A 13,733-nucleotide genomic window follows, 5' to 3' on the forward strand; every position below is an offset into this window, starting at 1 on the left:
ATTTTAAGAATATCAAGTAGTACTGGTACCTACCACCTGTGGTTATTTTCTATCTTTTTTTATGGAATAGGTTGAAAAAGGTTTCCTTCTCTGGACTACAGGCCCAAAGCCATCCTCACAGGTGCGAGGAGGCTGGAATACCGTGCCAACCCCTGGAGATGTAGGTTTGACCCAGAAGCATAGAACCCTGTATCGCACCCAGTACTAGCAAGTACTGGTCTAAAGACAGGTGAGTGCAAGATGCTGTGTCACCTGGGAAGAAGCTACTTGAAGGTCAGCTGCTGCATGGTGACCTCTGTGTGCAGGCTTTCTGGTCTGTGGGAGGCACGTGCAGGGTCCGCATCCCAACACAGCTGGCTCACGAAGAGAAGAGAAAGCTGTGGTAAGCCCCAAAAGTTGCTTGGATGGCACACCTTGCGCTGCCTGCTTTATGGAAGAAAGGTGGAGAACAAAACTCCACAGTGAGTAAAGTAACAGGACAGAAACAACACTGCAGTGCTCCTGCAGCATTCTGGTGTGCTTCTGTAGCAAGCAGCAGTTTATAAAGCACTTGATACTCTAGTAGAAACAGGAATTTTTCAACGCCTTAGATGGGAAAGGGACTAAGACCATAATAGTAAGTTGATTTAAATATCTCAGGGTAATTACCATGTAAGAACTGCCTTTAGCGCTGTAACACTTGTCTGCCTTGCTTAGGTATTCTGAAGGAAAAAAGAAATAGCTGAGACGCTGCTTTTCTGCAGTGCTTCCCTAGTATGCCAGAGCAAGCTTTCTCAGTAACTTGTTAATGTAGGACGAAAAGCAGCATCTTTCTTTCTGAGAGACCAGGCTGTATTTATTTCCCTTAATGCTATCCCTTAGTACTTGAGCTATGTGGCCACTGTGAAACCTGTAAGTTCATTCCTTTCGCCTCCTATCTTGGCCTTGGGGTCCTGGAGGTATTTCCTGCCCCGAGGAGGTGATGAAATAGCGTCAATTGACATTTAATGTTCTGCGGTGGGGTGCCGGAACGAGCTGTGTGTGTCAGTTCTCATCATTCACGCACTTCTCCAGGTCAGGTTAGTGCAGGACTACGTAGGGGCTGTTGCAGTTTAAATTGTTGCCGTTAACGACCAGTTTCTGCTACTCTCCTCCTCACAGGGAGCAGCGGTGGGAACGGGTAAGGTCAGCAGCGCAACAGGGAGAAGTCCCGCTCTGGCAGCCGTCAGTAATGGCCGGGCCCCGACGATCCCTGGCCCAGCGGCGCCGGGGCTGCGGCTGCACCGAGGGAGGTGAGCGCGGCCGGGCGGCCCCTGCACCGCGAGCGTCCTGCGGGCGGGGTCCGGGGCCGGGATGACCGGCGGGGGCGGGTGGGTGGTGGTCTGGGTCCGTTAGCGGGGCCACGCGATCGACCGGGGAAAGGCCCGAGGAGGGTGAGGGGGCCGTGGCGGAGGCTCGGGGCGGGAACGGTGTCCCAGCAGGGTCGGGAAGCAGGGAAGGCCGCGTCCCGCGGCATGCCGGGAGCCGTAGTCCTGAGGCGCGGAGCTCCGGGCGGCCATGCTGGCTGCCGGGGCATGCCGGGAGTAGTAGTTTTCCGGCACTTGGCTGCCGGGCGGCCGTGTTGGTCTCGGGCGCCTGCGGCGAGGCGTAATCGTTGCTACCGCCGCGGCCCCCGGTGTAGTTTTGTTGCCGGTTTCGTGTGGTTTTTCGTGGTTTTTTTCCGTGTGTGCCCGAAAGGCACCGCGGCCGCGCCCCGAGGGCGCATGCGCAGTGGCGCGCACCGTCCCGCGCTGCCGCCTGGCCACCGAAACGCGGTACTGTGCGTCTGGTGCCGCGCATGCGCGGTGCCGCGCTCCCGTCGCTCGCTGCTGCCGTCTGGCGACCGAAATGCGGTATTGCAGGCGGGGCGCTGCGCATGCGCGGAGGCGCCGCCGCGCTCCCCGTTGCCGCCCGCCAGTACCGGCAATGCGGTACTACGGTGCCTGCGAGGTGACGCCGCCGCCCTCGTTGCCGCCTCCCGCTAAGGAAGCGCCGGCGCCGCCCCACGTGCGCGGTGCCGCCGGCTGCTCGCTGCCGGCGCGCGGCGTGCGGAGCGCGGAACGGCAGCGCCTGTGCCGCCCCCGAGCAAGCGCCGCCCGCCGGGTGCTCGCTGCTGCCGCCGCCGCCTGGTGGCCGAAGCGCGGCACTGCAGCGCCGGCCCCGCACAGGGGCGCAGCCGCGCCGCCGCCCTCGCTGCCGCCGCCTAGTGGCGGAAATGCGGCACTGCGGCAGTGAATTTCTCGTCCTGTGTCTCTTCTGCAGCTCCCTGCCCGTACGTTTTAATTCACAGAATCATAGGATCGTTTAGGTTGAAAAGACCTTTAAGATCGCCAAGTCCATCACCAAACCATGTCCCCAAGCGCCACGTCTACACGTCTTCTAAGGAGCTCCAGGGATGGTGACTCAACCACTTCCCTGGGCAGCCTGTTCCAGTGCATGATAACCCTTTCGGTGAAGAAATTTTTCCTAATATCCAATCTAAACCTCCCCTGGTGCAACTTGAGGCCATTTCCTCTCGTCCTATCACTAGTTACTTGGGAGAAGAGACCGACACCCACCTCGCTACAACCTCCTTTCAGGGAGTTGTAGAGAGCGATGAGGTCTCCCCTCAGCCTCCTTTTCTCCAGGCTAAACAACCCCAGTTCCCTCAGCTGCTCCTCATAAGACTTGTTCTCCAGACCCCTCACGAGCCTCGTTGCCCTTCTCTGGACACGCTCCAGCACCTCGACGTCCTTCTTGTAGTGAGGGGCCCAAAACTGAACACAGTATTCGAGGTGCGGCCTCACCAGTGCCGAGTACAGGGGCACGATCACTTCCCTACTCCTGCTGGCCACACTATTTCTGATACAGGCCAGGATGCCATTGGCCTTCTTGGCCGCCTGGGCACACTGCCGACTCATGTTCAGCTGGCTGTTGACCACCACCCTAGGTCCTTTTCCACCAGGCAGCTTTCCAGCCACTCTTCCCCAAGCCTGTAGCGCTGCATGGGGTTGTTGTGGCCGAAGTGCAGGACCCGGCACTTGGCCTTGTTGAATCTCATACAGTTGGCCTGGGCCCATCGATCCAGCCTGTCCAGGTCCCTCTGCAGAGCCTTCCTACCCTCGAGCAGATCAACACTCCCGCCCAACTTGGTGTCGTCTGCAAACTTACCGAGGGTGCACTCGATCCCCTCGTTCAGATCATTGATGAATTCCTCCTGCAATGTCTTGTCACATGTCGCTTTTAAAATTTTCTTTCAACGTCTCGCTCTATGTGGTTCAATGTCCCTATTTTTTAATTCTTGCCTATGTTTCTTGTGCCCTCTCCCTTTTTAAATTCTCTTTCTGTGTTTCTGTATTGGGTTTATGTGTGTAGGTTTTGGTAGCGGCGGTGCTGCAGGGGTGGCTTCTGTGAGAAGACAGTTCCAGCCGGCTGCAAGAGGGACCTGCCATTGGCCAAAGCTGAGCCACAGTTCTCCAGGTGTGGCCTCACCAGTGCTGAGTGGAGGGGAAGGATCATTAGACTTTGCTACGACCCCAAGCAAGGTGGCTTCACCAGAGGCTGTAAGAAGCAGAGGTATTCCTGTCCACTGGCCCATCAGACTGGCCCGTGAGGGAGATGCCAGGCAACTGGCAGGAAACAGCAGTAGAGGAGGTGAGCTGTGCAGCATGGTTTTTATATCCACCTTGTAAAATGAAATAATTTCCTATGGCCATAACTGGTTATGAAAAACATGTCCATCTGTACTAGAACTGGGTTCGAAAGATATGTGGAAAGAAGTTCTCACTTTAATTTTGAAGGTCTAACATCTCTATTTGTAGCGGGAAGGCTTTGTGGGAAAAGGGCGTATTTGCCGCCTTATAAGGGGTTGCAACCCCCAGCTAGGAATAAATGTGTTTTCATAATTCAGAAGCCAGGACGTTTTATGTAGCTCCCTGTAAATCTTTGGAAACGTAGAGGAAGCAACATCTCTGGTCTTCTCTAGCTTTCTCCATTTCCCATGAAACTGCTTAACCATTTTGAGATTTTTGTCTCTACCACCCAACACTACTGGCCTTTGCAATCCATTTCCTCAACATGAAGGGGCAGTAGTACCCTTTTCTACTAATTGTTACATAAGGACAAGGTGAGTATCAGAAACTTGCCTGTTCTCAGCTTCCCTAAATCAAATCGGTCCCAAGGATCTTCCTACAGGTTAGAAGAAAGGAGAAGTCACTATCCTTATCACACAGCGCAGACGAAGTGAAGGGTACCTTTAAAGTCAAGGAGAACTAACAGCGTACAGCTCAGTCAACACTTCAGGGTATGACTGTTTGTTTTTCAAAAAAAAAGGGGCATGAGAGTCTTGTTCAGTCTTGTCCTTTCAGGTTTCCAGTCTAAACAAAATGGATTTCATTTAAATGACCATCTTTTTAATAACACTTTCTTCTTGCTACATATGTCAAAGATTTTTTTTAAAGTGTTCCTAAGAAATTTAACCTTGCGGTACCTTTTTTTTTTTTTAACCACCAGTGAAAACTAGCAGTTCCTACCAAAACAGACTCTTACAGAAATCTGCAATTTTTTTATACACAGACCATACAAACTATTATCAAGTAATCAACAGAAACCATGCTTTATTTAACATATACTTTTTAACCCACCAGAATAAAACCAAGAAACTTTCTCCAAAAACCTGACTTGTAGTGTTGGGCCTTTCTTTCTTTCTTTGGAAGATCTATGCAGTCAACTTACTGAAACATGGTTAAATTCTGGACATAATTATTTTTAAGAATCCAAGCAAGACTACTGATTTATTTTAATAAAAGGAAAACTCAAGAGACTTTGCTAGCTTTTGTTGCTTTCTGTAGCTGAGATTTTTTTTTCTATCTAATATTTATGAGTATACTGCACAACAAAATAAGTATTCTTGTATAACTTATTTATGTACTCATGTTTGAGGAAGGAATTATCAGCATTTTACTTAGTATCTAAATCAGGAAATTTAACCTTGCGGTACCTTTTTTTTTTTAACCACCAGTGAAAACTAGCAGTTCCTACCAAAACAGACTCTTATAGAAACATTCTTTCTACATTCTTTCTAGATGTAAAAAAGCAATTTTCCCTTTTATTTCAGGTGTCATAAGGCATACATAATACACACTATCCCCAAATTTCCCTTTGCTTCTACTTTACAAGCAAAGTAAAACACAAGCTCTTCATTTTAAATTCCTCTCTCCCCTTCTCAGATAACTCCTACAACTGTTTTTGCACTTCCAGTTTAGCAAATATTATAGACAAGGTAAATCTACAGAAATAATTTGCGTAGCAAAAAACCGAAACCAACTCTATCTCTGCACAGCACACTAGAGCCTGACGGTCTGCTTCCATGGCAAATTCACTGAAGTTAACTTCATACATAAAAGCCTCTAATTTAGGAAAAATATTTAGGTTTGTTCTGTATAATTCTTTACTTTTGTCTACAATAAGCAGATATGAAGGAATAGATTAATCAAACCTAAATTTCATTTGGCGTAACATTAGTCAACAGTTCAGGTGTAATTTAGGCAGAAAAAATCAGGGTCTGAGTGCTTTGCCAGGCAGTGTTCATTCTTGGCAAGTATATGCTTTTTCATAGCACTGCTATAGCCTGTTCAATGTCCTGCTTTTGACTTTGCTTCAAATTTACATCATTTAGCTAGCTCTAAGTATTTACACCACAGTGTAAGTCAGTCTAGATGCAGGCAGCCTTATGCCTCATTGACAATAGTTTCCTTAGAACCCTGGCTCACATGAGAACCTCCGTGTTGTTCCTATTTCCTCGTACGAATACAGCTTTCTTCCTTTCTGGGTCCTCCTTAATTAAAAATACTTTGAATAGTTTGAATCCCACTGTAGCAAAACATTATGGCAGAACACATAAATTACGAAGAAAAAACTACTGCTAGCGTGGATCACTTCCCAGCACTCATAATAACAGGGTAGCACACTGCATTTCCAGCCCCTCTCACCTCCTGCCTTACTCGCCGTAGTCACAGCCTTTCGCTGCGCCTCTCCCCCTGCCCCAGCAGTGGGGAATGGGCCGGGGAGGGAGGTGCCGATGGGCCCTATCTGCCCTCTCCCCAGAAAATCACCATTCGTTTCCTTCTGCTGCTGCTGCTTTGGGGGGTGGATTGGAGAGATTCTGCACGGGCAGAGCCAAGATACCGAGTACTATGGTTGGAGGTTTTTAAAGAGCAGAAAGCTGTTTAAAAAAATCGTGGTCTCTCTCTATAAGTACAATTAAATCTGGTCTCTGTAGGGAACAGAGACCAGATTTTACGTGCTGCCTCTTAATTTTTTACTTCCACAAATTAAACAGGGTGGGGGGACAGATAGTGCCTGCGCTCTATAATCTTCTGCCCTTTTAGATTACACTTCAGTAGATTATTCAGATTTACCTCTTTTAGGACATTTCTGTGTAAAGTATTTGCATTGCAAAAAAAAGTATTCTCTCTTCTTTTTTTTTTTTTTTTTCCTAAGCAAATAATTGATTATCAAGATTTTATTTAGCTGTGTGTTTCTCAATTCTCTGATTATTTTTTTTTCCTGGTGTTTTATAGAGCAGTCTGAAATTTATCCATAAAACTGGTAATTTTCTGATTGTAGTGAGTTTTCCTGAAACGGGGATATCATGCATCTTTTTATACAAACTTGTTTTATCTCATTATTATGCTTTTCTTAAAGTTCTGGTTCTTCTATAAAAGATTCTTTTGTAAAAGTGCCCTAGTGAGGTGACTGAGTATTTTATCAGTTGTTTCCTACCAAATTTGCCCATTGTGCAGGTTAAAGTCTCTCTCCCTCTACTGCCAACTCAAAAATAGTTAATCATGCAATTTAGCCCGATGATAATTTATTCCAGCTAATGATGCATGAGATGTAAAAAGCCCAAAGGAGGAGTTTGGGGGACTGGAAATTAGGAGGGGAAAAATTCCCAAACCAAACATTCCCACCTTTTTTCTTTGCAAACTCAGCATATCTTACGCTGAAATTACCGAGACACCATGGAGCCCTGCTTTTTTTACAATCTCTTGGTGGTGGAATCACACTTTAAATCATTCCGCAGAAGCATGACTTAGTTAACACTTCATTATGCAAGAAGATTTCCACTATGCTGTATTTGGCAGAAAAATCTGACTTTTCTCATGCATTTTATCCATCACCCATTTCAAATTAAGAAAATGTGACTTTAAAAGTTTTTCTCTAAAATGCCTATGGCTGAATGTCTCTATCCAATCATCAGTTGTACTAGGTGGATATGTTAAAAATATGAAAAATCAGATACCACAGTTAAATAAAGATATTTCTGTGATTTTTTTCCCCCCCTCAAGGAATAAATATTTCAGTGTAAAGCATTATTTGAAGAGTAACATGTTTCATCTCAAGGATCATGAATAGCTTACAGTATAATTTTACAATGTGGCTAGTTAAATGAATTTAGTAAGTGGAGAACATGGTTATTTGCTCACATAAGGGTTTCCAAATTGTGATCTTCAGACTACCAGCTGTCTGAAGTGTCATAGTAACTGGCGCATACATGGTCCCAGGGCCAAATCATCCCTTTCACAACTTGTATTAAGGTGATGGGAGCCTCCAAAATATTTGAGGGTACCAAATGGTGTAGGAAATCTGGCAGTCATAATCTTAGTGGAAAATTCTTTTTCAAAAAGCAGAAAATAGACTTATCACTAGAATAATACTATATCCAGTCCCCAACAAGAGTCACACTTGTAATACTGGGATTCAAGCCACTTAAAACGTGGATACTTATGGTTATTTTCTACAGCTGAATCCCAAACTCTTTATGCAATTTTTGCTCCTTTCTTTAAGCAAGACTCCAATTTGCAATATTTATAAACTCAAACAGTGAGGTTATATGCAACTAAATCATAACACCTATTTTAATTTTGTATCCTTTTAAGGTACAAACTTAAGTTGAAAAAGAGAGATTCTTCTGAAATGGATAAATATCCTTGCCATTCTACTGGAAGTGTACTCAAAAAGAAAAGAGGGGGAAAAAAACCCACCCATGGCATTGTCACCAAAACCAGTCCACCTGCACTCCCAGAACATGTAAACCTTTATTTCTGCACCTAGCCCTTCTTTTTTGGATCTCTTTCAGCTAAATATGGTGTTCTAAGGATACCTCAGTGCATTTCAATAGGCATGGGCTTATGTGGAAAGACTTCTCAACCCTGGGCTCAGGTCTGTAATAATGTGATATCCTGACAAAGAAATTACAGAAATATTTTACAGAAAGTACCATTAAGAAGTCATCTAGTCCACTTTCCTTACTATAAATATTTTTAGACCCATTTATAGAAGTTGCTGAATAAAGAGTGCAGTGAATGTTGTAGAAAATCCCTGCTACTCTCACATTGTGTATTTTCCATTATGCTAACACACAGGGTTTTTTTTTTTTCCCCTGATGTGACTGGGTATCAGAAAATATTTGTAAATCTCTTTTTTTATAACTACCAGTGTTCAAAATAAGGCAATTTTTAACAATATCCTGAAGTACCTCTCATTTCAAAAAATCACATTATAGTTTTATAAACTGCTTATATACATAAAAAAGAAACAATTAAAAGGTAGCCCTTGGTCTGTATTTCTTTTGAAAAACAATTTTAGCCTACATTAAATCAGTCTGTTAATTGAATTCATCTTTAAAATCCTCATGACAATGCAGATTCTGCTTTGAGAACTGACATCCCTTCCAAGAAAGAAACCCACATAGTGGTACATAAATTTCACACAATTTGAAAAGAAAGACTGCCAGAACTGAAAGAGCAAGGATTAAGTTTGAATTAGGTTCAATTCATATGTCGAAGTTAAAATTGTGAGTAGTGTTTCTGTAGATAGTAGAAACTCAGAGGGACAGTGCCCTGAGCAAACTGGCCTAGGTTGGCTTGTACAACTCTTGATTCTATGAAGAATATAGAGTCATTGAGTAATTTAGGTTGGAAAGGACCTTGTGAGGTCATCTGCTTCAGCTTCCTGCTCAAAGCACGTCTAGTTTCAAAGTTCAATCAAGTTGCTTAGGGTCTTATGTATTCAAGATTTTTAAAATTTTGAAGGCTGGGGACTCCACAGCCCCTCTGCGCAGCATGTAACAGTGTGTAACACCCAACTCCATTCCTGCATAGCCACAATACTTCTATTTCTGCTGCGCAGCCCGTCCCCACTTGGAGCCCCGTATACTTCCTTTTCGCATTTGAACTCGGTTAGGAGTTTCCTGTTCAGCCAGTCTGGCTGCCTGCTATGTACATCCATTTTCCTGCAGTTCAGGATGGACTGTCCTTGTGCTTTCAGGAGGCTGGCCTCGAAGACTGACCAGCTCTCTGTGGCCCTTTGCCCTTCAGAGCACCCTCCCATGAGATCCTGTCTGCTAGCTGCCCGAACAAGCTGAAGTTCAGAGTTTTTAGTCTGCCACTGCTGCTTCTACTCTCTGCTACTGCTGCTACTAGCTCCCTTTGCTTTTGAGAAAAAAAAATTTGTAAGGCAAGCGCCGGTAAAGTAGATCTCAAACTGTGCAAAACCACTCAATTTTTAAAATTACTGACATTGGATTAGAATTTTAGCTGCCGCATGGTATTACATCCAGTTGCCTTCAGACTGTAAAGGTGGCATAAGCTTACTCCTTGTTTTTCAGTGTCAGTTTTCTTCAAGAAGAGAAAGAGGTGATGAAACAGTTGCCACTTTATGTCTGTGACTATGCTACATGTGCTTATGAACTCGGAAAGTGGAAAAAGTGGCCAGCCAGGTTCAGAAAGAAATTCTCCATTTGTCTGTCTCTGTGCTTGAGACAAGGTTATGGGTATTTGTTTTTTGTCTGAGTATTTTTAGGCTGCCTTTCAATTTCTAATACCCTGAGATCTGCCAAGAGATGTGCTGGCCACTCCCTGAGTTGTAATACTCCCCAGCAGATTCATTACCAGCCTCCTCCACGGGATTTCAGTGAGAGTAGAGCAGATACATTTCCATCTTCCAAAAGTTGTCGTCCGCCTTCTATCATATGAGGTGTTATGACATAATTCCAACTGCTTGCTCTTTTTTAACCCTCTCTCCCTCCACATACGATATAGAATTGTCTTTCCTCCTCTCTTCACTGTGGGTTTGTGTGTTGCCTGTCTCTCCAGTTACCTCTAGAGAGGGAAGTTTCTAGAGGGAAGATTTCACATATAATGTAAAGAGATTTGGTTCTCAAACCAAGTCGTCAGTACTCCTCTAAAAATAAAGGTGCTTTCCATCACCGTTGAAGAGTCTTTACAAAAAATTCTCCATATGCGTAAATCTACTGTCGTGGTTTAACCTCAGTCGGCAACTGAGCACCACACAGCCCCTCGCTCACTGCCCCCCCGGTGGGATGGGGGAGAGAATTGGAAGAGTAGAAGTGAGAAAAACTCGTGGGTTGAGATAAAAACAGTTTAATAATTGAAATAAAATAATGACGACAACAACAACAACAACAATAATAATGTAATAATGATAATACACAAAGCAAGTGATGCACAATGCAATTGCTCACCACCCGCTGACTGATGCCCAGCCAGTCCCCAAGCAGCGGCCCCCCTGGCCAGCTTTCCCCCAGTTTATGTACTGAGCATGACGTCACATGGTATGGAATGTCCCTTTGGCCAGTTTGGGTCAGCTGTCCTGGCTGTGCCCCCTCCCAGCTCCTTGTGCACCTCCAGCCTTCTCAGTCGGTAGAGCATGGGAAGCTGAAAAGTCCTTGACTAGTGTAAGCACTACTTAGCAACAACTATAACCTCGGTGTGTTATCAACATTGTTCTCATACTAAACCCTAAACACAGCACTGTACCAGCTACTAGGAAGGAAATTAACTCTATCCTTGCCGAAACCAGGACATCTACTCATCTCAGGATTTGACATGTATTTTATTTTAAATGAAAGAAGAATCAGGCAATAAAAAAATTATCCAAATGCTGAAATTGGCAGCAATAAAACTGGCATTTTATCAAATATAACCAAACTTATCTGTGACTAGTAAAGCATTTAAAACATATTCAGTATTTCAGCTACTTACATAAACTTTGACTGCATATTATAGAAGCCATCCTATTGTGGTTCCCAGGTATAACACAGTTATTTGAATTCATTCCTTGGGCAGTTCTTCAAAGGGCCAGTTTCCAGTAGTTTCCCCATTACTGGCAGAATCTGAAGGCACTGAAGAAATCCCGATGAAGATAGCTGACCACATTGCATCAGAACTGATGCAACTTAGCTGACTGACTTCTGCAGAGCTACGTTCACTTGCAAGAGAACTAAGCTCTGGTCCCTGTTATAAAAGCAAAATGTCAGGGAGGAAGGGTCAGAGACAGACTTCAGAAATTTCTCCTGAGGAGAATCAGTTATTTCAACTCTCCACTTTAAACCTCAACTCAGTAATATTCTTCCCTGCATTGTGGGTTTTCCATGGGGATCTCCCAGTTTGTTGAAGGAGTAACCAGGCTTGAGAGGCAATGCTTGAAGGTGGTATAGCAACATGTCAAACCCCTTTTGTCCACATTATAAATTCAACTGCCTAGGAGGAAACCACCTCATGACTTGGAGCACTTTAGGACAAACATTAATAATAACAAATTCTAATTGGTCATTATTGCTTGAACAGAAAATATCAGATTTCATTTTCACCAGGAGGAAATGAAAATGTCATGCACTGTAATATGACAAGCATGGAATTTACAGTAGTGATATGTACTTGTAATTACCTTTATATGTGTAAATGCACAAAAAGCAGAACACCAGAGAGGCCGTTTTACAACAGATTTAATCAAGAGAACATCTACGTCTCCTCATAAACTTACTTAACCAACTTTGAAAAAAGAATGGAGTTGATTAGACAGGTTAATGGGGTGATGTCTTTATAAATGACAGATGGCCACGTTAGAACAGAAAGTTGTTCACTCTCCATTTTTTATTTTATTTTACTTATGAGACTATTTTACTATTTTTTTACTTATGAAAGCATTGCTCATACATTTTTGATTAGCAGTGGTTCACTGGAAAAAAAAAAGCAATTTCCAATGGAACTGAACTTTTAACTGGATGGATGTTGTCATTATGCTTAAGTGGCAATAATCAAAACTAAAATACAAAATGAATTTTTTGGAATTCCAGGTCCTTATAAACATCCTGACCTCCCCGCATTGGCCTGCAAATGGAGAAAAGTGCTTACAGATTTGCAAGCTCATAACAACATAACAAAGGAATGGAACATGAAGAAGAAAGCTAGCTTTGTTATGATAAAGGGAACCCATTAGTGGTGAATTTGACAGAGTAATTAAAAAATTAGAATTCAAAAAAGGCAAGAGTCTTAATTAAGAATAATAAAAAATATTATTATAATGCAACGTTAGCTATACTTGAAAAAAAAAATCCTCCTTGGGCATAATGAGTTTACCTCAGAATTATCGAAGTGTAGCATGTGGAATAGCCTAGATTGTTCATCTTCCCTCAGATATATGAGGTATCTGGAAGTGGATCACACATACAGCGTTAACCGAAGGAGGGTTCACTAAGGACCTGTACAAAGATCTCTGGTAGCGTGCTCTGGGGACCCTGGCCAGGCCTGAAGAGGAGGAAGTGCAATAGCTGAAGTTGCTGTTGAAAGCCACCATCGCAGCAGCAGCAGCTCTTGGCTCCTTCCTGGATGGCATGCTGCTCGGCAATGGTCTGTGTGCTGCTATTTGTGAAGCTCTTTCTAAAGATTTCCAGTGCCTACTCGGTTGTTAGATAATCACAATTGTGCGATTATTTCTGCAACATTCTCCCATCTCTCTTCTTCTCCCATATGAAAAAAGACCATTCCTAAATGGACCAGAAATAAAGAAAAGATGATGTGCATTGCTAACCTTCTATTCTTTTTTCCTCCTCCTCTGGCATTTTTCACTGATCTGAAGTGTACAGCTTCTTCATCTGATGCAGTTCCTATTGAACATCTCTCTAGACTTCCAGACATGAATTTGAAAACCAAAGTGTCCCAGGAATATTTTCTCTTGAAAGTTGCTGTGTGAATTTAGAATTTCTGAGAAGCACTAGGCTAAGTTTTGAAAAAACTCTAGATCTTTGGGGCCTTTTTGCATTTATCAGGATTGTAGTACCAGTGCAGTGAAACATCCTTAAGTACGTATGTGAAACTCTGCAGCAGATAGCAGTACTGAAAGATAATTCTAGATACTCAGTCAGGACAATGTGGCTGAAGTGTATCAGAGTCTGGCTCAGAATTTTTGCAAGTTTTCCAAGTGCTAGCATACTGCTGATTTTTTTAATAAAGTACAATAGCATAATACAAGTTTAATTTCATTTATCTGCACATATGCAAATCGATAGTTTCCATGATGGTGGCTAATCCTCATTAACGGAAACAGATCAGCTTATCTCTTAGGTAGGTGAGCAGGTGGCTGGCAGCTGCAGAGATATAGTGGTCTAGCTTTTACTAGTAACACTATAATCAACAGTTTTAGGTGATAATTTGCCATCATATTTAAGTCACTACACAACTCATTTGACTTGTCCCACAATTCACCTCTTATTAACATAAAGAAAATAAATTTCACAGAGAGTATTCATCTAGGTAATAGCCGTGACTGGCTTTGTGTTCCGTATTGGCATTTCCAGCAGATTAATTGCTGTAACATCAGTAGCACCACTTATCAATGTATTACCATCTGGTCAAGTTTTACCAAACTAAGAT

General features: G+C 43.5%; 1 protein-coding gene across 1 annotated transcript; it reads left to right on the plus strand.

Annotated features, from left to right (window-relative positions):
- Positions 1-237: 237 nt before the first annotated feature.
- Positions 238-12,890, plus strand: LOC143159756 (uncharacterized). Its single transcript, XM_076337079.1, has 4 exons — positions 238-382; positions 1,141-1,271; positions 3,373-3,651; positions 12,158-12,890. The coding sequence occupies exons 2-4, from the start codon at positions 1,211-1,213 to the stop codon at positions 12,298-12,300; spliced, it is 483 nt and encodes a 160-aa protein (XP_076193194.1). The 5' UTR covers positions 238-382; positions 1,141-1,210; the 3' UTR covers positions 12,301-12,890.
- Positions 12,891-13,733: the final 843 nt, after the last annotated feature.

This window comes from Aptenodytes patagonicus, chromosome 4 (assembly GCF_965638725.1).
Source record: "Aptenodytes patagonicus chromosome 4, bAptPat1.pri.cur, whole genome shotgun sequence".
In the NCBI taxonomy this organism is placed as follows: domain Eukaryota; kingdom Metazoa; phylum Chordata; class Aves; order Sphenisciformes; family Spheniscidae; genus Aptenodytes; species Aptenodytes patagonicus.

Coding starts and splice junctions, on each gene's coding strand:
- LOC143159756 (XM_076337079.1), top strand. CDS start 1,211: ATGGCCGGGCCCCGACGATCCCTGGCCCAGCGGCGCCGGGGCTGCGGC. Junction 1,272..3,372: donor CTGCGGCTGCACCGAGGGAG/GTGAGCGCGGCC, acceptor TTATGTGTGTAG/GTTTTGGTAGCGGCGGTGCT. Junction 3,652..12,157: donor AGGAAACAGCAGTAGAGGAG/GTGAGCTGTGCA, acceptor TTGGAATTCCAG/GTCCTTATAAACATCCTGAC.